The sequence below is a fragment of the Aquarana catesbeiana genome, linkage group LG02 (genome assembly GCF_042186555.1).
Source record: "Aquarana catesbeiana isolate 2022-GZ linkage group LG02, ASM4218655v1, whole genome shotgun sequence".
Classification (NCBI taxonomy): Eukaryota; Metazoa; Chordata; class Amphibia; order Anura; family Ranidae; genus Aquarana; species Aquarana catesbeiana.
In genome coordinates, this window is record NC_133325.1 from 614,215,222 (window position 1) to 614,239,780 (window position 24,559).

Genomic DNA, 24,559 nt, shown 5'->3' on the forward strand with positions numbered 1-24,559 from the left:
TCCCTCCACCCCAGCAGAGGCTGATGAGGAGCAAGCTGGGTCTTCCATCCTGGATGAACCAGATATGACCATCTGGAGTCAGGTAAATGATTTTAACAAATATTTACTGTACTAATATTAATGATGTTAACTGGATGTTATAATTGTCTAAAATAATTTGGCACTCAAAATTGGGTATACATATCAATTGACAGTAGTGGCTAAATATGTTTGGCACCTGCTTGAAATAATTATGGTGTCTGATTAGACTCTTTTATTAAAGAGAAGTATTCACATTGAATTTGCTATTCATGAGAAGCAAACTGTGTGTCATTGATGAAGCCAAACAAATATACTCAAACTATTGTCCTTTTTTTATACACAGGATGAGTCCATCCAGGAGGAATGTGGGGAAAGTGGAAGGCAGGAGGAGACCAGGCCCATGGACAGCCTGGAGGAGGCCGGATTCACCATCATCCTGGAGGAGGCTGGGCCCAGTGTCAGGCAGGAGGTGGCTGCTCCCAGTGAGGTGGCTGCTCCCAGTGAGGTGGCTGCTCCCAGTGAGGTGGCTGGGCCAAGCGAGGTGGCTGGGCCCAGTAGAAGCCTGACCGAATCCCAAGTGCCTCCCCTCCACCTTCCCAAAAAAAGGGCCAGGAAGGGGATGGTCACACAGGACGCATCCCTGCGCCTCATGCAAGAGGCCACCCGTTTTTTAAAAAGCCCCCCCGAAGCGGAAGAATCCTATGGCTGCTACTTAGCCAGCAGGCTTCTTCAGATGGATTGGGAGCAGCGCCTCATTTGTGAGCGCCTATTTGGGGAAACAATCCATAAGGGGCTGCAGGGCACGCTAACACAAAACACCCAACTACATGAGGCAGCCCCCCCTCCTCCTCCTCCTCCTCCTCCTCCTCCTCCTCCTCCTCCTCCTCCTGCCACAACTGAAACACCAGAGCCACAGCCTCAAAAGAAGGCTACAGGGAAGGCTGCAGGGCAGCGTGGAGGAAAGGCTGCAGGGAAGAGAAGAAAATGATGACCTGGGTTCAGTCTGGTCTGACAGAAGACGCAGGCTGTTGTAGGACCACAGTCTGGGGACATCTAGATCATCTGCTGGTGCTGTTGATCTCTGGGATTCTTGGACCAGATTGTGCTCCCTCTTATATGGACTCCTCAAGATCCCAATTTTCTGGTACACCGACTTTTTCCAGCGTTGACTTCCTCTTTATTTTATTTTGACCATGAATAAATGGATATTTTTTGAGTTTAGCAAAAGACTTTATGTGTTTTCTTTGAAATCATTGATTTTACACACAATGTTAAATTAACAAGGGACAACAATCTCATTGAGTTTGAAAAAAAACACACCAAAAATACATTACTAATGTTAATAATGTTCAAGTGGTAAGTCTTGAAAATCCAAAAAATTACGTAACCAAAAACGGTGCTTTGGGTTAACTTTATCTAAAAACTAAAAAATAAACACTATAAAAAAAAAAAAAAATAAGAATGGGTTCTTTGTGTTAACTTTACAAACCTAAAAAAAATAAAAAAAATAAAAAATAAAAAATAAAAAGGGGAAAAAGTATTATTAGTATGGAAACATTGTTTTAAAAAGGCATACTATATCATTCATGAGATCAAAGAGAAAAAGAATCCAGAAATCAGTTTGGGAGAACTCTGATTATGAACAGCAAAACACCTTCGTTCTTTAGAGCCTTCGTAAAGAAGAAATAAAATGCGCTGCATTGAACGATCACAGATTTTGCAGCGTGATGAATGTGCTACCTACAATACGAACACTAGTTTTACTAGACCGAGTGCTTCCGTTTAGTTTTTGCTTATGAGCATGCGTCGTTTTTTTGTCCGTCGGACTAGCATACAGACGAGCGGACTTCGGGGTCCGTCGTACTTACGACGTAAAGATTTGAAGCATGCTTCAAATCTAAAGTCCGTCGGATTTGAGGCTAAAAAAGTCCGTTGAAAGTCCGGAGAAGCCCACACACGATCGGATTACCAGCCACCTTTAGTCCGTCAGCGTCCGTTGGACTTTTGTAGACGAAAAGTCCGACCGTGTGTACGCGGCATTAGCCGTATAACTGCATCTGGGCACTGCTACCTCTGGCTGCTGGGCTCGAGAGATTTGGAGTGAGATTTGAGGACGTCACAAATGTGTCATGACACTGAAATGAGCCCTGCCTCTGCCAGGATGGCCAACTCCATGCAGAGACAAAGTTCAGAATAAAGCATGACAAGTTAGTAACTGGAAAAATATCAGCTGGAGGGAGACCATAGGCAACGTTGGCAACTAGCTCTTTTCTGCCTGCCTGCCTTTTTGGGCACAGCTTCCAGAGTTTAGTTCCTCGTTAAAAGCATAGACCCCACTGCAGACCTTAGTTAATATAACCAATGTGTGCTCAAACTGGCAAATGGATGCCCCTGTTGTATATATCCAAGTTTTAAGAAAGTCACTAACACTACATGTATGTGTATGCCATACCAAGGAACCTTGTGCGGACATAAAATTATTTTTTTGCTTGCAATACAAGTTCTGGATCAATCAAGATTCCACCATGTTGCTAATGACCATCATACAGCCTCAAAAAAAAAAAATGGAACCTCTCAAGTACAATGAGATCTTTCCTATCACTTTTACTGTACCTTGTGGAAAAACATTTTAGCATCTTGCTTTCTCAGTACTGCACATGGGCTACAAATCTATTGCTACCTATAAAGTGTACTTCATCCCCAGAAGGTTTTACCCCCTTCCTGACCAGAGCACTTTTTACAATTTGGGACTGCGCTGCTTTAACTGGTAATTGTGCGGTCACGCAATGCTGTGCCCAAAGTAAATTTACGTCCTTTCTTTTCCCACAAATAGAGCTTTCTTTTGGTGCTATCTGATCACCTTTTATTTTTTGCGCTATAAACAAAAAAAGAGCAACAATTTTGAAAAAAAAACAATATTTTTTACTTTTTGCTATAATAAATATCCCCAAAAATGGATACACGCGCGCCCTCTTGCGGCTCTTAAAGTGAATCCCACATATATACGGGGTTTCGCGCAGAGGTGTCATTCTGCCCCCCGTAAAAATACGTGAGCCGCTCTACTATGTAGTGCAGGGGTCTTCAAACTGCGGCCCTCCAGGTGTTCAGGAACTACAATTTCCATCATGCCTAGTCATGTCTGTGAATGTCAGAGTTTTACAATGCCTTGTGGGATGTGTAGTTCTGCAACAGCTGGAGGGCCGTAGTTTGAGGATCCCTGATGTAGTGCAAGGACCTGCCTCATTGCATACAAATTTAAAGTGTTCAGTTTGATCTCATATTATATGGTTTTGGTAAATCTAAAGGAAAATTGGACAAGAAAATTGTAAAATATATGGACAGACTAATGCCACGTACACACGATCGGAAATGCCGCCAGCAAAACTTCAATGAGAGCTTCTTGTCGGAAAATGCGACCGTGTGTATGCTCCATCGGTCTTTTGCTGGCAGAATTCCAGCCAGCAAAAGATTGGGAGCACGTTCTCTATTTTTCAGTCCCCTTTCTAGGCCCTATCAGCAACTGACCATCACTATTAAACCTACCTCATCAACAAACTGCTAAAATTAACACCAAGTACTTAACTGCAATGGATTCAGTTCAGGTAAGTCTTTAGTTCACAGTAAAATTCTGAACATTTCAATTGCAAATACACATAATTTAATACTATGTACATTTTTGTCCTGGCATCAGTTCTTGATTAATTTACATCTACAAAATTGACTGCAGGGATTCCATGATTGCTGTGGACTATGTTTGGTTGCACTGTAGTATGACCGAAAGGCACTCTTTAGTTTTTGACTCAATATCAAATCTTATGCATGGTGATGAATTTTATATTTTAGGTGAAAAAGACTGACATTAGGAACAGAGTCACATAAAGTAACACGATTTGAATTTATCTGCATAATGTCTAAAGGTATTTGAAAAAAATGGAAAAAAGAACCAGAATAATGTGCTTGCTTTTCCTTTATGTTGCGTTTTCTAAAAGCATTCAATAAATCATAAGCTTTAGAGTGCCTCTTCAATGCACTTGGGCAAAAGTAACAGTCTGTCAGATGGTGCTCCAATGCTCCAGTACAAAATTAAAAGTGACCCTGCTGTTGATAGCAACTTAACATTTAGAATGCTAAGAAAATGCTCTAATGCACTTTGATGAACTAATTCAACTACAAATTAACTTAACTTTAAAACGGGAGGGTAAAGCAGGTCATGTTTTAAAGTACTTGGCTTTCTATTACCACTTGGCTAAAAGGAAGACATAGATTACAAAGTTACAAAAGTTGCTCTCAGATTTATACAACTTTTAAATAACTAATTGATTTATACCTTTGTTGTAAATGCTCTGCAATTTAAATGAAGCTTGACTGCTGAATGTATCGTACTATTGAGCTATACTTTCTGTAAATTCATTGAGGTAGAGATCTCAGCTGTTAAAGAGCCATCTTTAGGTGTAATGGTTAGGCAATGACTGCAAATTTATTGTCAGGTTCATTTTTGGTAAAATGAAAGTGCGTGTGTCAATTTTTTTAATCAAATTTCCCGTTTCACCAAACATTTTCCCTGTTGTGTTGACTTATTCCTACATCAAAAATGTTGTTGTGTAGAGTAATACAAGCAACAGTGGTATACCGGGGGGGAAAGGGGGGGGGGGGGCAGTCAACACCGTGTACCACCACTGCTGGTGAGTGACACACAGAATAACAGCAATGTGGCAGAAACTGGACCCCAGCATTAAAATAAATCGTGATGATCTCTGCCTGACAGTTTATGACAGTATAGTCCCAGCCATTAAGTTCAGACAGCAGCTTGTTATCAAGTAAGCTAACCACTGAACACCAGTGCTGAGGGTTATTTCATAGTCTGATGGGGCATACACACGGCGGACTTTCCGACTGGACTAGTCCGACGGACTTTTGACAGACTTCCGACTGACTTTTTCTTACGAACGGACTTGCCTACACACGACCAGACTACGGACGGACTTGCCTACACACGACCGGACTTTCCGGCAGACTATGTCCGCCGGTCTTCCCGACGGAGTTATGACATACTTTCCGAATTAACAGACTTGCCCACACACGAACAAGTCCGTTCATTTTGAACGTGACTCGGGTATGACGGGACTAGAAAAGGAAGTCAATCTCGCCGCCTTTATCGGCAAGATTGACACCTTGTGAGCCCCGTCGCTGGGGATACCAGGCCCTTTGGTCTGGTATGGATTTTAAGGGGAACCCCCTACACTGAAAAAATGGCATGGGGTCCCCCAAAATCTATACCAGACCCTTATCCGAGCACGCAGCCTGGCCGGTCAGGAAAGTGGGTGGGGACGAGTGAGCAACCCCCTCCTGAACCGTACCAGGCCGCATGCCCTCAACATTGGAGGTGGATGCTTTGGGCGAGGGGGGCGCCCTGCGGCCCCCCCACCCCAAAGCACCTTGTCCCCATGTTGATGAGGACAAAGGCCTTATCGGAATCCGGGAGCCCCCTTTAATAAGGGGGCCCCCAGATCCCGGACCCCCACCCCATTCACCTAGTGAAAAAGTGTCAATAAAAAAAAACACACTAGACAGGTTTTTAAAGTAATTTATTAGACAGCTCCGGGGATCTTCTTGCGACTTTGGGGGTCTTCTTCCGACTTCCCGGCTCTCTCCGGCCTCTTCTCCTGGTGTTCGGTTCTTCTCCCGCTCTCCGGCCTCTTCTCCTGGTGTTCGACCTCTTCTCCCGGTGTCCGGTTCTTCTGCCGGCTCTTCCGCTATCTTCTGCCGCTCTTTTGCTAGCGGTGGCCTGGACTTCTGCATTATCTTCTTCCCTCTTCTCTTCTTCCGATGTTGACATGACGCTCTCCCGCTGTAATGCTGTGTGAGCGCTCCTCTATATAGGCGGTGACCCCGCTCCCTTATGATGTCACAGTCCCGGGGCATGTTGGGACTGTGACATCATAAGGGGGCATGGTCATCGGGTGATGTTGAGAGAGGGGGTACCACAATAGGACAAGAAACTGGCAATCATGTGCCCCCCAGCTGCAGCATACAGTTTGCTCCAGTGATGAGGAGGGAGGAGATGATGAGGTCACTGACTGTACTTGGGTGCCTGAGAGAAGAGAGGTAGAAAGTGAGGAGGAGGAGGCAAAACTCAAATGAGGTAGGATGTCCTCCAGGGGGCAGATTAAGGGCAGCCACCCTATTGTATCACACCGCAGGACTCCGCAGGGGCAGGGCGCTGCTGACTTTTAAAAGTTCCTTGGTGTGGGCCTTTTTCAACACCTGTGCAGCAGATTGCACCATCGCTGTTTAGCAACCTATGTCTGAAGGGGATCAAGTGTGGCCAGAACAGCAGCTGCTTGGGCACCACATGCTTGACCAGATATATGACGACCTGTCATGCAGTCCATTGCCAACAGCACTTGAAAGACCCACATCATAGAAAAAGGCAGACTTCTCCTTGCTCCTCATCTGGAATCTCCAACCCTACTATAGCTCCTGTCCTCTCAAAAACTTGCATTGAGAGAAATGAAGGTATAGCAATAGGTGTCACAAATACTTGCAGCCAATCTGCTAGCAGTACATCACCAATTAAATTCAGCAGGCAAATTTCCCTACTCCAGTTGCTGAACCATAAAAACGAAATTCGGTCCCAGCCATCCACATGCTCAGCGTCTAAATGCTAGCTTGGCCAAATTGCTATCATTGCAACTGCTGCCTTTTCAGCTGGTAGACTCTGCCCCGTTCATGAATTTGTGGAATGTGCTGCACCACAGTCGCAGATTCCAAAACGGCATTTCCTTTCACATTCCATTCCATTGCCATTCCAGCTCTACCCTCATGTGGAAGGCAATGTTTTGGCCTTGTTGGATAGGGTGGTCAGCAGTAAGGTTCATATTACTGCTGACCCATGATCCAGCAGGCATGGGCAGGGATGTTACCTTTCCTTCACGGTGCACTGGGTAACTCTTCTGGCAGCTGGGAAGGATACAGGACAGAGTTCAATGTTGTTGGAGCTTGTTCCGCCACCACGCCTCCAAATATCTAGTGGTGATTCTGCCACAGCTCTCTTCTCCATCCCCTCCTCTTCTTCCTCTATGGCCTCTTCTGCAGAATTGTCCTCTAAAACAATGCTCCATAAGCGTTTAAAGGGCTATGCAAGCAGTCATGCTAAAAGATGCCATGCGGTGCATGAGTTGGTTTGTCTAGGGGACAGGAGCCACGCTGGGGCAGAGATTCTGTCAGCTCTGCAGGGGTAGGCTCAGAGGTGGTTGATGCCATGCCAACTTCAGTTAGGAATAGTTGTTTGCGACAATGGCACCAACCTTCTCTCTGCCCTCCGACAGGGACACTTGACCCATGTTCCTTGTTTGAATTTGGTGGTGCAGCGTTTCTTGACCAGGTACCTGGGCTTACAAGATCTCCTGAGGCAGGCCAGAAAAGTCTGTCGTCATTTCAGCTAGACATACAATGCCAGTGCTTGGCTGGCTGACATTCAAAGGGAATGCATTTGTGACATGTCCATCAGGTGAAACTCAATGTTGGCAATGCTGCAGCTGCTGCACATACAGCAGAGGGCCATTAATGAGTACCTGTGCGAGTATGGCACCAGGACAGGGTCAGAGGAGCTTGGCTTCTTTTCGCCATGCCAGTAGTTACTTATCAAGGATGCATGCACTGTCCTTTCACCATTTGAGGAGGCCACAAGGATGGTGAGCAGCGACAATGCAAGCATCAGTGACACCATCCCTCTACTCTTTCTGCTGGAGCACACGCTTCATGGAATCATGGACAGGACACTTGAGGCAGAACAGCAGGAGGAAGGAGGAGGACTTCATTTCCTCTCAAGGCCCCCTTATATAGATATGATTTCTGCGGGCCCACCAAACACACAGGAAGAAGAGGAGGAGGACGACAAAGATTCTGTCAGCATGGATGTAGAGGATAACATGCAGCAGTCTTCAAGGGATGGTTTTCAGTCCCAGAAACCCAAGGAGTTGTACGTGGCTGGGAGGAGGTAGTTACGGATATGAGGATGTGATCTTTAGTGACCCAGAGGACTCAGAATCGAATGCCTCTGCAAACTTATGCTGCATGGCCTCCCTGATTCTGCAAAGCCTGCAAAAGGACCCTAGGATTTGTGGTATCCACGTTACAATGGTAAAGTTACAGAACTCATTCTGCCTTTGCAGAGAGAGCAGAGGATGAAACATCTTCAGAAGGCCTTGAAGAAAGGTTTGTGTAACGCATTTCCAGAGCCTGGGAGGTTACCATTTCCTGATGCTGGACAACATGTTTCTGAGGCTTTGTTCGGTCAGAGGAACAGAGGGAGAGCAGTGGAGAAGGTAGCCGGCTGACCGATGCCTTTAAACTAATTTTCAGTTCTCAGCGCCAAGGTCTGATAGGTTCAAGCAACCATCGCCAGCGTCTGCATTATATGTTGCAGGAATATCTAGGGGCAAGAGCAGACTTGGAGACCTTTCCAACAGAGCATCCATTGGGTTAGTGGGTCTTGAGGATGGCCCACTGGCCATATATGCTCAATATGCAATCGAACTACTGGCCTGTCCTGCATCCAGCATGTTTTCTGAATGCACATTTAGTGCTTCTGGAGGGTTTGTAACAGATCAAAGAGTGCGCCTGTCCACAGACTCCGTTGATAGGCTCACATTTATAAAAATGAATCAGTCCTGGATCAGCAGCTATCAAGCACCTGATGCTTATGTAACTGATTGAATTAGCTATGGATCTAGGATCCCTTGAGGACTGCCTATGCAGCCTATCCTATTCCTCCTGAATCTTGATGATGCTAGCTTCCAACAATATTTTTGGTTTAGGGCACCACCACCACCCAAGGCCCAATTATTCTGCCCCTGTTCAACAGGGGCATGTAATTACAATTTTTGAAATAATATTTAACACCAGGGCCCATGCCTGCGCCCAACAAGAGTAACTGTGAGGGGTTACAGTGTTGTGGCACCACCAAAACCAAAAGTCCAATTTCTCTGCCCATGTTTAACAGGGGCATTTAATTACAATTTTTGATATAATGTTTAACCGCAGGGCCCGTTCCTGCGCCAACAAGAGTAACTGTGAGGGTTTACAGTGTTGTGGCACCACCACCAGCACCCAAGGCCCAATTCTTCTGCCCCTGTTTAACAGGGGCATGTAATTTAACAGCATAATAATATTTAACAGCAGGACCCGTTCCTGCACACAAGAATAACTGTGAGAGGTTACAGTGTTCTGGCACCACCAATACCTAAGGCCCAATTTTTCTAGTGCAGTCCGTAGAGTATATATACTGTAGTTCAGAGTATATAGTGCAGTCTGTATAGTATATATACAGTTCAGTTATGGTGCAGTGTACAATATATAATATAGGGTATTTTAAAGTGTATTGAAGTGGTTAAGGGGAACCTTATGACAGAATTAAGAAAAAAATGACATGGGTTCCCCCCAAGTCCATACCAGGCCCTTCGGGTCTGGTATAGATTTTAAGGGGAACCCCATGCCAAAATTAAAAAAAATATTAGCATGGGGTCCCCCCCAAAATCCATACCAGACCCTTATCCAAGCATGCAACCTGACAGGCCTCAGGAAAAGGGGGGTGGGACAAGAGAGCACCCCCCTCCTGAACCATACTAGGCCACATGCCCTCAACATGGGGAGGTGCATTGGGGTCTCAAGGGCCTTATTCCCACAACCCTTGCCTGGTGTTTGTGGGGGTCTGCGGGTGGGGGCTTATCAGAATCTGCATGTCCCCTTTAACAATTTTAGGGGTACAATTTTACATTGTACCCCTACCCATTCACCCAAAAAAAGTCAAAAACAAAATACACAGTTCTTGACAAGTCCTTTATTAAAGAAGAAAAAAAGTGTCCCGCAATGTCTAGCCATCTTCATGGCACAGACAGACCTGAAAAATATTTTAAAAAAACCTCCACCCCGATGGGAGGCGTCCCGCCGACTGCAGTCTCTTGGCTGTGACAGCTGTTATATAGGCAAGGGCGGGGCCACCCAGTGACGTAACCGAGTGACCCCACCTCTTCTGACATCATGTGGGAGGGTCATCCAGTTACATCAGTGGGTGGCCCTGCCATTGCCTATATAAAAGCTGTCACAGCAAAAAGACAGCAGTCGGTGGGATGCCTCTCATGGAGGCGGAGTATTTTGCCATCCGTCCCTCTGCGCTGTGATTGAAGATAGATAGACATTGCGGGACACTTTTTTTGTAAATAAAGGAATTGTCAAAAACTGTCTCCTGTCATTTTTACTTTTTTGACACTTTTTTTGATGAATGATGAGGGGGCCAGGATCTGGGGGTCCCCTTGTTAAAATGGGCTTCCAGATTCCGATAAGCCCCCCACCCGCAGACCCTCACAACCACTGAGCAAGGATTGTGGGGATGAGGCCCTTGTCCCCATAAACATGGGGACAAGGTGCTTTGGGGGGACCCCAAAGCAACCTCCCCATGTTGAGGGCATATGGCCTGGTACAGTTCAAGAGGGGGGGCGCACTCTCGCCCCCCTTTTCCTGTGGCCTGCCAGGTTGCATGCTCAGATAAGGGTCTGGTAGGGATTTTGGGGAGGACCCCCACTCCATTTTTTTTTAATTTTGGAGCGGGTTCCCTTTAAAATCCATACCAGACCTGAAAGGGGTTGTAAACCCTGGTGTTTTTTCACCTTAATGCATCCTATGCATTAAGGTGAAAAACTTCTATCACTGAGCAGCCCCCCGTTTTACTCACCTGAGCCTGTTTGTTTGCCCACCAGAGATGCACTCTACCTCTCTGGCCGGGGTTCTCGGCTCTTGATTGGATAGATTGATAGCAGAGCAGCTATTGGCTCTCGCTGCTGTCAATCAAATCCAATGATGCGGGCACCGTCGGTGGGGCCGAGTCCGGCATTCTGTGTCTATGGACGCAAATGCTGGACTTGGGAGTGCACCAGCACGGTAACCCCCAGGGAGAGCATGTCTCCTAGGGGGTTCACCAATGTGGGTGGAGCAGCAAGCATCGTTGGGGGACCCCAGAAGATGATGATCAGGGCCACTCTGTGCAAAACGAACTGCACAGTGGAGGTAAGTATGATATGTTTGTTTTAAAAAAAAAAAAAAAACGAGGGTTTACAACGCCTTGAAGGGCCTGGTATTGATTTTAGGGGGAACTCCCATGCCATTTTTTTAAAAATGTTGGCGTGGAGTTCTCCTTAATATCCTGGTATGGACTGGGGGGGGGAAACCCACGCTGTTTTTTTCAATGATTTTTTATGTACATTGCCGGGGTTCGGGGTTACAGCCGCGAGCAATTTTAAATTACATTTTTTCCTTTATAAATGTCATTCTTCTGTGGTACTGTTATAAACATGGGAAAGTTGTGCTACTTTACAGGCAGACTAAGGGGACCCCCAGGCACGATATTTAAAGGACTATTTCATTTTTATTGTTTCACTTTAAGCATTATTAAAATCACTGCTCCTGAAAAAACAGCCATTTTAAAAACCCTTTTCTGCATTGTTACATGTCCCCTGGGGCAGTTGCATATAAGCTTTTAAAATGGACACTTTATTTTTCACGTTCGTGTCCCATATACTTTAACGGTGTTCGCATGTTCACATATTCTGGTGCAAACCGAACTGGGAAGGGGGGTGTTCGGCTCATCCCTAGTGCACACTTACGCCAATGCTGGGGGTAACCATTATTGCCGCTGACACCAACTCCCATACTACAAGCCGTACAAGCCGAAGCAAAACCCAGTTTATTGACCCTGTTTCCTGGGGTTCAGCTGGCAATACACTACATGTGCCACATTTTTCTTCTTCTCTTTCAAGGCATCCTTCTTAACTATTTTCTTGCAGCTATGCAGGAGATAGCACTCCTGCATGTCAGGTGGCAGAGAAATTCATTATGTAGCAAAGTTGAGTAACCTTAGCAATCAATCATATATGTCCTTATTACATTGAACAAATATAAATTCTGATTGCTAAGAGCATTGCTTTTTTCTCATTATACAAGTCTGTTCCTTTTGGGAGGTCACTTTAAAAAATACACTTCCATCCAATTTCTTTTGTTGTTTTGGACCCAAAACAAAGACAGTTCAAAGAAAAAGAATATTATTGATATCTAGGGAAGTCAGCACATAAATTATAAAAAAATACCTGTCATGAGGAACAATTGATCCAGAAAGTTTAACAATTGTAGGGAAAATATCCATGTTGCTTGTTAGTTCATCAATAACAGTTCCAGCTTCTATAACTCCGGGCCATTGAATAAGTCCAGGGACACGTATTCCACCTTCCCAGCAAGTAGCTTTGCCTCCTTGAACATATTTATAAATTGTATTACATTATACATGAATTAGATCTAAAGCCAATAAATAAATCCAATATACAGTGGGGACGGAAAGTATTCAGACCCCCTTAAATTTTTCACTCTTTATTATATTGCAGCCATTTGCTAAAATCATTTAAGTTCATTTTTTTCCTCATTAATGTACACACAGCACCCCATATTGACAGAAAAACACAGAATTGTTGACATTTTTGCAGATTTATTAAAAAAGAAAAACTGAAAAATCACATGGTCCTAAGTATTCAGACCCTTTGCTCAGTATTTAGTAGAAGCACCCTTTTGATCTAATACAGCCATGAATCTTTTTGGGAAAGATGCAACATGTTTTTCACACCTGGATTTGGGGATCCTCTGCCATTCCTCCTTACAGATCCTCTCCAGTTCTGTCAGTTTGGATGGTAAATGTTGGTGGACATCCATTTTTAGGTCTCTCCAGAGATGCTCAATTGGGTTTAAGTCAGGGCTCTGGCTAGGCCATTCAAGAACAGTCACGGAGTTGTTGTGAAGCCACTCCATTATTTTAGCTGTGTGCTTAGGGTCATTGTCTTGTTGGAAGGTAAACCTTTGGCCCAGTCTGAGGTCCTGAGCACTCAGGAGAAGGTTTTCATTCAGGATATCCCTGTACTTAGCTGCATTCATCTTTCCCTCGATTGCAACCAGTCATCCTGTCCCTGCAGCTGAAAAACACCCCCCACAGCATGATGCTGCCACCACCATGCTTCACTGTTGGGACTGTATTGAACAGGTGATGAGCAGTGCCTGGTTTTCTCCAAACATACTGCTTAGAATTAAGGCCAAAAAGTTCTATATTGGTCTCATCAGACCAGAGAATCTTATTTCTCACCATCTTGGAGTCCTTCAGGTGTTTTTTAGCAAACTCCATGCAGGCTTTCATGTGTCTTGCACTGAGGAGAGGCTTCCGTCGGGCCACTCTGCCATAAAGCCCCGACTGGTGGAGGGCTGCAGTGATGGTTGACTTTCTACAACTTTCTCCCATCTCCCGACTGCATCTCTGGAGCTCAGCCACAGTGATCTTTGGGTTCTTCTTTACCTCTCTCACAAAGGCTCTTCTCCCCCCATTAACTCAGTTTGGCCAGACGGCCAGCTCTAGGAAGGGTTCTGGTCATCCCAAAGGTCTTCCATTTAAGGATTATGGAGGCCACTGTGTTCTTAGGAACCTTAAGTACAGCAGAAATTTTTTTGTAACCTTGGCCAGATCTGTGCCCTGCCACAATTCTGTCTCTGAGCTCTTCAGGCAGTTAATTTGACCTCATGATTCTCATTTGCTCTGACATGCACTGTGATCTGTAAGGTCTTATACAGACAGGTGTGCGGTTTTCCTAATCAAGTCCAATCAGTATAATCAAACACAGCTGGACTCAAATGAAGGTGTAGAACCATCTCAAGAATGATCAGAAGAAATGGACAGCACCTGACTTAAATATATGAGTATCACAGCAAAGGGTCTGAATACTTAGGACCATGTGATATTTCAGTTTTTCTTTTTTAATAAATCTGCAAAAATGTCAACATTTCTGTGTTTTCCTGTCAATATGGGGTGCTGTGTGTAAATTAATGAGGAAAAAAATGAACTTAAATGATTTTAGCAAATGGCTGCAATATAACAAAGAGTGAAAATTTAAGGGGGTCTGAATACTTTCCGTCCCTACTGTAAGCTTACTAAAATCTTATATAACATGTTATTGTATTTTCAAAAGCTGTTTTCAATCATTTTAAATGTGCAGCTTTCATTAGTTCAGAATGGTTTAGTTTCTGTTATGGTATGACAACTGTCTTTCAGCCGTGCACCACAGCTGTCACCCTGAAACACACACACACATCTGGAAGTGACATCAAAAACCATGCCAATAGACATTGACTTACTAAAACTGGACAGTGCAAAATATGGTGCAGCTGTCCATGGTAGCCAATCAGCTTTTAACTTCAGCTTGTTCAATTAAGCTTTGGCAAAAAAAACAACCTGGAAGCCGATTGGTTTCTTGGCAGAGCTGCACCAGATTTTGCACTCTCCAGTTTTAATAAATCAACCCCATTGGGCAGGCTGGATCCACAGTTGTCACTATCAGAAAGCTAATCCAGAGCAATGATGTGCAGCTTACACTAGAGCGTGTGCATGTAGACAGGAAGTGGATACAAATAATCTGTAGGAGATTAGCAGAACTGGGATGCAAAAAAAAAAAAAAGATTAAAGAAAAAAGAAAAAAAAACACATATCTAATTTCAGCTGAGCACACCTTACTTAAACTTTTACACATACAACTTGATCTGCAATATAACCCAAAGTTCAGAAAAAGAAATGGTCTTGTTTTTATTATGTGAAACGGTTTAAACCGTAATAATAGTGGAAAAAGTAAAGTAACCATAGCAACTAATCAAATTATAGTTAACTATAGTCAAAAGCGCAAGTGACTTTTTATTAGTTGCCACAGATAACTACATTTGCAACGTCATCTTTGAGAAACACTTCATTAAATAAAATCTTCATATGCTGAATTAAATGCCCTTCCGATGTCTACATAGATATTATAAAAATAATATTTTAGTTAGATAGCTCAGAGGACATAATTAACTCATACGGAAGAAGTAAAAAAAAAAAAAAAATTGTCTGCGTATACTTCTCAATTTCCAATTATTTACTAAAAAATGAATGCAAAGATCAAATACTCATGCAGTGACATTTTGTGCTTGTGTAATCTCCACGGATGTAATCATCAAGTACATATGTAACAATAAAAAATGAGACCTACGCATAACCTCTCCCCCTCTTCAGCTTGTAATAGCCGCAGAGGTTTGCACAGGAAAAAAAAAAAAGCTGTGCTGTTAAATAGCACAATATAGTGAAGCAGTGGGAAGTTCCATATTTCAAGCTTTTTGGAAAAAAAAACAATGTGGAAAAACTTTAAATGTAAAGGAAGCTATAGAAATATTTAAATTATGCTGTTATGTATTGAATAAAAAATGTTGAATGTATGTACATCTTGAATAAGTATGTAAATAATTTTGGTATCAGTATCTGTCATCGCTTGTACAACAGCACTCAGACTGCTGTGTGAACAGGGGCTCATATGAAATATGCTAATAGGAACAGAAAATAGAAGAATCAGTTCATCAGTCTGCTACTGCTCCATCACTTTCCACTCACAGTCGGGGGCAGGGAAGTGACCTAGTTGCATTGATTTGCTGCAGTAAAGAAAAGTCAGGCCACCCTCGTAGATTTGCTCTGTGAGGTTTATAGAAATCACAGAGCTCAGCCGGCCGCCTTTAGTGCCATCAGGAGACAGTAGACTTCATCAGGATTCAACACAGGTCCCCCAGTGCATTCTGTCATGACTTTATTAACATTGATTTCACAAGCCCTGAAGAAGGGGGAGCCTTTTTATCCCTCAAGCATGTTGGGTGCATTTGATGCTTCTAAAGCATAACTTAAGGCAAAACTTATTTTTATGTTTTGGATAGAGTGGAGGGATTACCCCTGTCAGGTTGTTTATTTCTGCCTATGCACCATGGTAATGAGATTCCCCCTCTCTATCCTATTTATCATTATCATTGAAAGTGGAAGTAAATGAAAATCACAAATTGTGGATTATCCTCAGAAAAGTAATAGAGGGATAATCTTCCAATGGAGACACTAGTTCTGGTTACTTGGGGGTCCCCATGAAACTCCCTTAAAGTGGATGTAAACCCTCTCCTATACCCAGTGAAGGGAACAGCTTCAGATGATACACAGAGATTAAACAAATCTCTCTACATAAGTTTTACATGTATATCTGCTGTCTTCAGCTATATATATTCTTTAGAAAGTGCACAACGTGTTAGAAATTTTCTCTTCCTGTTCAGCACTGAGAGTGGATTCTTAGCATACAGCCAAGACAGCTGATTGGAGGAAAGGCACCCCCCCCCACATAGGCAGAGACTTGCAGAGCTGTGAGAAGTCAAGCTCTCTGCTAATCTATTTATAGCAACCTCCCACGACACAAATTTCAGGCTGGTTTTATCTTGGTTGACGGAGAACTTGTCAGAAGTTATCATGCTGATAACAGAGCAACAAAACAGCAGAAACACACTGGAATTGGGGGTTTGGAGGGAGATAAGTAAACACTACAGATATATGTGCCTAGGTCAAATTTCATGAATCAGGTTTACATACACTTTAATTTGTAGGGGTTTTCTCTAACTTCCTGTCTGGCTATGGGACAGGAAGTGAAGGGAAAACTCCATAATGGGACACAGATGGCGAAAAAAAACAACTGACAGAGGTTATAACCTTCCCTTACTCTATTCAAAATGAAAAAAAAGTTTTGCCCATAGCTCTACTTTAACCATTAACTGTTTCACAAAGTCCTTCGAGTGAAAAAGACTTTTGTACCACATGCTTCTCAGTAGTACACATCCAAGATTTTACCATCTAAGGAGCACTTACTCTGCTTCTATCAGAGAGGTAGCAACCTAGGACCAAAACAGGGTCCACAAATACTATATTTCAACCATAAATCTGCTTATTTGAAGGAAAAATTACATTATGGTAGATCCATTGGAACCGAACTTCACTTTTATCTTTCCAACGCTATCACACACAAATGAGGGCTGGCTGGTATTTAGCTCTGGTATTTAAGCTGAGTGTTTACTTAATAATATCATGTTTCTCCATTAGAGTTCTTCTTTTATAAAGGAATGTAAGCTATTTATTGATGCATGATTTTTCATGTGTTGAATTAATTTGGGATTATTGAACAATCTACATAACTGTATTTATAAAAAGCATTACCCTTGTAGATTCCATTCCATCCTCCATGAACTTCGCCAGTAGAGGAAATCTCCTCTACATGACCTCCATTATCAGATGTAAAATATACAAATGTATTCTCCGCAAGTTGGTTTCTTTTCAGTTCTTCAATAATCTTGCCTGTCAAATAAATTAAATAATTATTAGATTAGGAATTGTTTGATTATTCTCAACAAACCTTGACAATGTAGTGCTCTCACACTTGGGCACATTTAATTACAAATTGCAATTAATATGCGTAAACTGCAGTCAACCATGTCAAGCAAATTTCAACTTACTATCAAAAGTTACTCAAATGACAGAAAAGATTAAATCTGATTGGTTGCTAAGGCTTATAGCACTTTGCACAGGCTACTGATGGTATATTCAGTTAGATTTCTTCTAGCTTGGTGCAAACCAAACAGTGCTTTAAATTCATCCATTTTATTGGCTGTATATTAAAGTGTGTTTACATTTGTGTTACAGTTACTATTAATTATTGTAGGGAGTGCCTAATTACATTTTGATTCACATTTGTATAAATGATGATATTTGTTGCTGTCAGTATATACTGTAATATATACTGTATGTTCTAACATAATATAGTGTGAGTCTAAGTATTTCAAAAGTCTACTATACTTCATTATACTGTATGCTTATTGTGCTCGATCAAATGCCTGATGCCACAATTAAGAATTATTGAAATAAAGCACTTAAAAGGATGGTTAGAGTAGTAGTTAGAGAAAGAAGAACGTAAACTATCTGAAGTGATTCAAGGTGAGGTTGGATACAGCATTTTTGGACATAAAACATGTTTCATAATCTAATAATTTACTTCCAATGAAGCAAAGACTAGAGAGTGGGGTTGACTAACTAAAATTGGAGAGTGCAAAATCTGGTGCAGCTGTACATGGTAGCCAATCAGCTTCTAACTTTTAAACATCTAAACATTCTATGCATGATGGTAAAAAAACCTTCAGTGTGCGGCAGTCCTCCTAGTCCCCACTAATACTTACCTGCGCTCCCTCTCGAGCCACTAATGTGCACGAGAGCATTGGCACTCCTGGGACTCTCCCCCCTGGCTCCATCACAGCCAGACAGCCATTGAGGAGGGGGGGGGGCAGGGCAGAGCCATGGCTCAGTGTCTTAATGGATACACAGAGCAGTGGCTTAGGTGTGCGCCTGATTGGGTGCCCCATTGCAAGCTGCTTGCTCCTGGGGCACTTCACAGGAGAGAGGGGACCCAAGAAGAGGAGGATTGGGGCTGCTCTGTGCAAAACCTTTATACAGAGCAGGTAAGTATGACATGTTTGTTTTTTATTTGTTTTTTTAAATTTGCCATCAGTATCACTTTAAGCTTTGACAAAAAAAAATCTGGATCAGCTGATTGGTTTCTGTGCAGAGCTGCAACAGATTTTGCACTCTCCTGTTTTGGTTAATCAACCCCAGTATGTCTAGAGTAGAGAATATGTGCGTTTCCAGTGGTCATGACTATCTCATCTAAGCTCTTTTGGTTTGAATTGTATTGGCTTGAAGTGATGTAACATCACTTGCCTTGTCAAAGAAATTAGGTAGGGGTATCTGGAACACAATGATCCCTATATAATGTATTAATGCAAAGCAGGATGAAATTGAAATCTGAAGACAATCCAGGTATTCAGATCAGACAGTCTTTATCCTCTCAGCTATAAAATTATTTTAACATCCAAAACCTGCTCTAAGTTTTATTAGTCCTGATTTACCTAGTACAAAAATCTTTCTCAATATATCAATGACTTTTATCACTCCAGAAAAAAGAAACTCTGCTCTTAACCACCCTGGCGGTATGATTATTTCGGATTTTAGGTGCTGAAAGCGGTACCATTATTTTGCATGGAAATTTGACGTTTTATATTGTAGGTCTGTAAATCTTAACAATAACACACTTAAATCTGTCCAAACCAGAGTCTAGTAGATATCCCGGGTATGATAAAGTTTGAAACACAAAAACATAAATTATAATATAATAAATAAAAATAAATAATTAAAAAAAAAAAAAATAGTAATAAAATACATTTCCCCACAATTCACTATCGCTCAATTCTGCAAGTGTTCTAATTTACTATCGCTGTTTTCTAGCTGGTCTAAAGCCACTTTTGACGTAAAGGGACACTTTTTGGTTGCTATGGACAATCTCCAGTTTCCAGGCAGAAAGAACAGTGTATATCATGTAAAACTGCATGCAGGGCATTGGACAAAGCACTGGGGACAAAAGGGATGTGAAATCATTTCATACAGTACTGTAATCTGTAAGATTACAGTACTGTATGTGTTATGATTTTTACTTTTTTTTTAATTTGCCGCCAGGCTCCGCCCCCGTGCGTCGCGCCACTCGCAGGGAACGGAGCCTGGCACGGAGAGGCTTCGGAGGAGGACGGAGTCCTCGGACACTGCGGGTGACATCGCAGGATCCCGGGGACAAGGTAACTAACGCCGCCCCAGGATCCTGCAATGCGATCCCGAGTGTGGCTCGGGGTTACCGCTAATGGTACTGAATTTTAACCCCGAGCCACACTCGGGAAAACCGCCAGGGAGGCTAAAAGATGACAGGAATCCTTCCCAAATGAGGGGAAATCTCACATTTGACATATGTCCCCATGACAAGTGTCTCATTGAGTGATTGAGAGGACTTATTTCCTCTTCCAGTGGCAACTGTCAGTGAAGAGATTTTACTTTTTGTCTTTGTGACAACAGTAACTTGGACAGGAAGTAAGGGGGATTTAGTCAATGGGGGCACAGACAGCAATCCCATGAAGTATGTTCTAATTGTCTTTAAAGGTTTTGGTTGTTCTACTTTAATCAAATACTGAACAAAATTAAATACATCTGCTACAAATGTCAGGGGAATGGCTGAAGAAGAACTGGCAATGTTGTCAATACTAGGAATGGCCGCACTGATGCATTCACGTGCGCATGGATAGGGAATTGCAGGACGACTGCTGCTGTGCTCATCAGATTTCTGGATGATCAGCAGTTCCCCGTATTCCTGTGCCTCTGTGTGTTTATCTTGGATTTCCCGCTATTGACCCGGCTTGCCCTTGACCTTTCTGACCTTCGTTCCTGGCTTAGACCCCTGGCTTGTACTACCAACTCAGCTGCTGTTTGATCACCTGTGTCTGACCCCGGCCTGGATTAGGGACTTTGCTGCTATCTATCTGCCTACCTGTGTATGACACCAGCCTGTTCCTGTTTCTGAAACCTGCCTCCTCTACTGACTAATCCACCGTGCATGACCCCTGGCCTAGCTTCCATTACCACTTCCTGTTTGCCCTGTTGCCAAATACACCTGGAGCTTTTGGGGGGTATCTGCCTTACAGTGCATCCTGCCTGTTCCGGTATTTATCTGGTGGTCAGCTTCCCAGCTCTTCAGAACACTACTGGAAATTTGTGCTTCTTTGGGCACTGCCCTTCTTGTACCACCTTCAGGGGTGCTCTGCACTTAGCCGCAAGGGGAGCCCCCTCAGCACTTTGACCTCCATCCAGGTACATGACAACCATCTTCCACATTCATATTATGATTTGTGACTGTGAACAGCCACACCCCTTATCACAAGTGTCTTAACAGGCATTAATGGCAGAGGAAAAATGGACTGCTTTAGACCAGTTCCGTTACAATTAATGGGAACATTGGGCCCAAATCTGTTAGCTATTGGATTGCACAGCCATATTTATACCCTATGCACAAATGTTAGAATAGGGAATTGGCAGTGAGGCTATGAAAATGGACTTTGTTTGTACCTAGAGATCTAATTGCTAATCAATTTATGTGACTTCAGTTGGGCTTTTAACACCCCTTCTATCTAAGAGATTTTGCATACTGATTTATTTAAGTTTCTTCAGACACAATGCACAAGGACACTTTTGATCACTTTATTAATTCCTAATATATTAAATAAATTCTTACATTTTTTTATCTTTCACTATTTATATTTTGATCCCCTGATGACAGTAAATCAAAGATTCCTTAATATTTTTAGTCAATGTCATAGCTAATCACCATATCTTTAAGAAAAACATTTTACCTTCAATGGGGACCAGGTTTTGCTTATTTACAGTAAATGCATTTTAGAATCTTCCTTATTAGAATATAAATGCTTACTTAGGCTGCTTTCACACTGAGGCATGCGGGCACTGGCGGTACAGTGGGGCTAAATATAACGCCACTTTACCGTCATTTTAGCGGAGCTATTCTCCCGCTAGTGGGGTGGTTTTAACCCTCGCTATCAGCCGAAAAAAGGGTTAAAACCGCCTGAAAAGCGCCGCTGCCCCATTGTTTTCAATGAGAAGGGGCACTTTAGGAGCAGTAAATGCACCGCTCCTACAGCGATCCAAAGATGTGGCTTGCAGGACTTTTTTGACCGCCCTGCAAGTGCACCGCTCCAGTGTGAAAGCCCTCAGGGCTTTCACATTGGAGCGCATTGAGCGGCTCTTTCAGGGAGCTTTGCAGGCGCTATTTTTAGCACTTTAGCGCCTGCAAAGCACCTCAGTGTGAAAGCAGCCTGTATATTATACAGTTCATAGATGCTTAGGATAAGATTTACACTGAACATCATTTGGAGGATAAAAGCATAAACTAGTCATGCCCAAAGAAACCCTTTACTTGTGGCTTTACAATTAGGTTCATTGCTTTCTTACCATTTATTGGGCTTTGGTTTTTCATATCAGTAGCCCTTGCATCTTCAGAAATGAAATAGAAGATTTACATACTATTGGACATTTTGTTTAGAACGGGGTTCTTCTTTAACGTTGTGTTTTTTTTTCTGCAAGCTTTGCTAAAACTTATCATTAAATAAGTGCATGGATCAGTACTATTTCTAGAGACTTCTTTTATCTTATAATATACATTTTTCTTATCATGATTCGGTATTAGCATTTTTTTTTTAATTCATGAAATCCCCAGTGTTTCAGCTTTTGCTAATGCTATATGACATTTACAGCAACACTTACAGCATGCTTGGCATTAGCAGTGAAAGACAACTGATAAAAAAGGTATTTAGTTCTTGTAATACAGAGAAAAACTGGGTCATGCTGTGACTACCTCTCAAGGGAATCACACATAGAGAAATGCAAACTAAATACTATCGATAGAAGAACAATACTGTTGTAAAATGCTGTTCTTAGCTAAACAAAAATTCTTCTTGCATATTATGTATTAGTTGTATTACTCATATTTTGATTAACAGAAACTGGTGGCAATCCTACAATTTTTTTTTCACAGTAGATAAAACTGCACAAGGTAAATCCAAACACCAGGCAGATGTTATAAACATGATTTAATACATTTTTTTAGTTATTTAAAAAATCTTACATAAAACTAGTATAAATACACAAATCCTTCCTGATATCTGCCTCCATTATTCATTTGCATAGCAGAACTGGCAGAGGGAGGTGAACCAGTCAGAGCTGTATTCCTCTGTTTTGTGTTGCTAATCTACTGAACATATTGATACAAAGTATTAAAAAGTTTTTGTTTTTTTAAATAACATTTTGTTTTCTGTGTATATTTAAACAGATATGTGGGCATGTGCTAGGAGTATATATATGTGTGTGTGGTTGTGTTGAGAATTGTTTAATTGCTGTTGTAAAGTGTATCCTGATAAATTTTGTTGTATATATTTATTACTAGCAAAATAAAGTAATACATCTATATATATCTATATCTATATCGATATATAGTTAGAGAGAGTCTACACACCCCTCTTAAAATGTCAGGTTTTTGTGATGTAAAAAAATGAGACAAAGATAACTCATTTCAGAACTTTTTTCACCTATAATGTGACCTATAAACTGTATATCTCAGTTGAACAACAAACTGAAATCTTTTAGGTGGAGGGAAGCAAAGTGAAAAGACTAAAATAATATGGTTGCAAAGGTGTGCACACCCTTAAACTAATTCTTTGTTGAAGCACCTTTTGATTTTATTACAGCATACAGTCTGTTTGGGTATGAGTCTATCAGCATGGCACATGTTGACTTGGCAATATTTGCCCACTCTTCTTTGCAAAAACACTTCAAATCTGTCACATTGTGAGGGCATCTCCTGTGCACAGCCCTCTTCAGATCACCCCACAGATTTTCAACGGGATTCAGGTCTGGGCCATTCCAAAACTTTAATCTTCTTCTGGTGAAGCAATTCCTTTGTTGATTTGGATGTATGCTTTGGGTCGTTGTCATGCAGAAAGATGAAGTTCCTCTTCATGTTCAGCTTTCTAGCAGAAGCCTGAAGGTTTTGTGCCAATATTGACTGGTATTTGGAACTGTTCATAATTCCCTCTACCTTGACTAAGGCCCCTGTTCCAGCTGAAGAAAAACAGCCCCAAAGCATGATGCTGCCACCACCATGCTTCTCTGTGGGTATGGTGTTCTTTCTGTGATGTGCAGTGTTGTTTTTGCGCCAAACATATCTTTTGGAATTATGGCCACAAAGTTCAACCTTGGATTCATCAGACATCGTAACACATTTTCCCACATGCTTTTGGGAGACTTCAGATGTGTTTTTGCAAAATTTAGCCGGGCTTGGATGTTTTTCTTCATAAAAAAAGGCTTCCGTCTTGCCACTCTACCTCTACTCTACCCAGACATATGAAGAATACGGGAGATTGTTGTCACATGTACCACACAGCCAGTACTTGCCAGATATTCCTGCAGCTCCTTAAATGTTGCTGTAGGCCTTTTGGCAGCTTCCCTGACCAGTTTTCTTCTTGTCTTTTTATCAATTTTGGAGGGATGTCCAGTTCTTGGTAATGTCACTGTTGTGCCATATTTTCTACACTTGATGAGGACTGTCTTCACTGTGTCCCATGGTATATCTAATGCCTTGGAAATTCTTTTGTACACTTCTCCTAACTAATACCCTTTAACAATGAGATCCCTTGGATGCTTTGGAAGCTCTCTGGGGACCATGGCTTTTGCTGTAGGATGTGACTAAGAAAATGTCAGGAAAGACCTACTAGAACAGCTGAACTTTATTTGGGGTTAATCAGAGGCACTTTAAATGATGGCAGGTGTGTTCCGACTCCTATGTAACATGAGTTTGAATATGATTGCTTAATTCTGAACACAGCTGCATCCCCAGTTATAAGAGGGTGTGCACATTAATGCAACCACATTATTTTATTTTTACATATATATATATATATATATATATATATATATATATATATATATATATATATATAAAATAAGAACTGATAACAGAAGGAAGACCTCATCAGCTTGCTTCTCCTGCTCAGTCAAGAAATAGGATGAGCTGGTGACCAAACTGCACCACTCAACTGCAGAAAAAAAATAGGTCAGCAGGCTTGCTATGCTGTTTGGTAGGGGTTCATAGACCAGAATTACAATTACTTGTATATACTGTATATATATATATATATATATATA

The 24,559-nt window shown here is 42.1% G+C and overlaps 2 protein-coding genes across 6 annotated transcripts in view; one reads left to right on the top strand and one right to left on the bottom strand.

Annotated features, from left to right (window-relative positions):
- The window catches only part of LOC141128826 (uncharacterized), a 2,820-nt gene extending 1,226 nt beyond the window's left edge, over positions 1 to 1,594 (top strand). The window contains exons 1-2 of the mRNA XM_073616375.1: positions 1 to 82; positions 365 to 1,594. The exon at positions 1 to 82 is cut by the window's left edge and continues 1,226 nt beyond it. Of these exons, the coding sequence (XP_073472476.1) occupies positions 1 to 82; positions 365 to 1,009 (727 nt within the window). The 3' untranslated portion in view covers positions 1,010 to 1,594. The remainder of the gene's footprint in view (positions 83 to 364) is intronic.
- The window catches only part of STS (steroid sulfatase), a 496,435-nt gene that overhangs the window by 190,584 nt on the left and 281,292 nt on the right, over positions 1 to 24,559 (bottom strand). For all 5 annotated transcript variants that reach the window (XM_073616370.1, XM_073616374.1, XM_073616371.1 and 2 more), the window contains 2 exons: positions 17,141 to 17,278; positions 12,162 to 12,321 (listed from right to left, as the gene is read on the bottom strand). In XM_073616370.1, the coding sequence (XP_073472471.1) occupies positions 12,162 to 12,321; positions 17,141 to 17,278 (298 nt within the window). The remainder of the gene's footprint in view (positions 1 to 12,161; positions 12,322 to 17,140; positions 17,279 to 24,559) is intronic.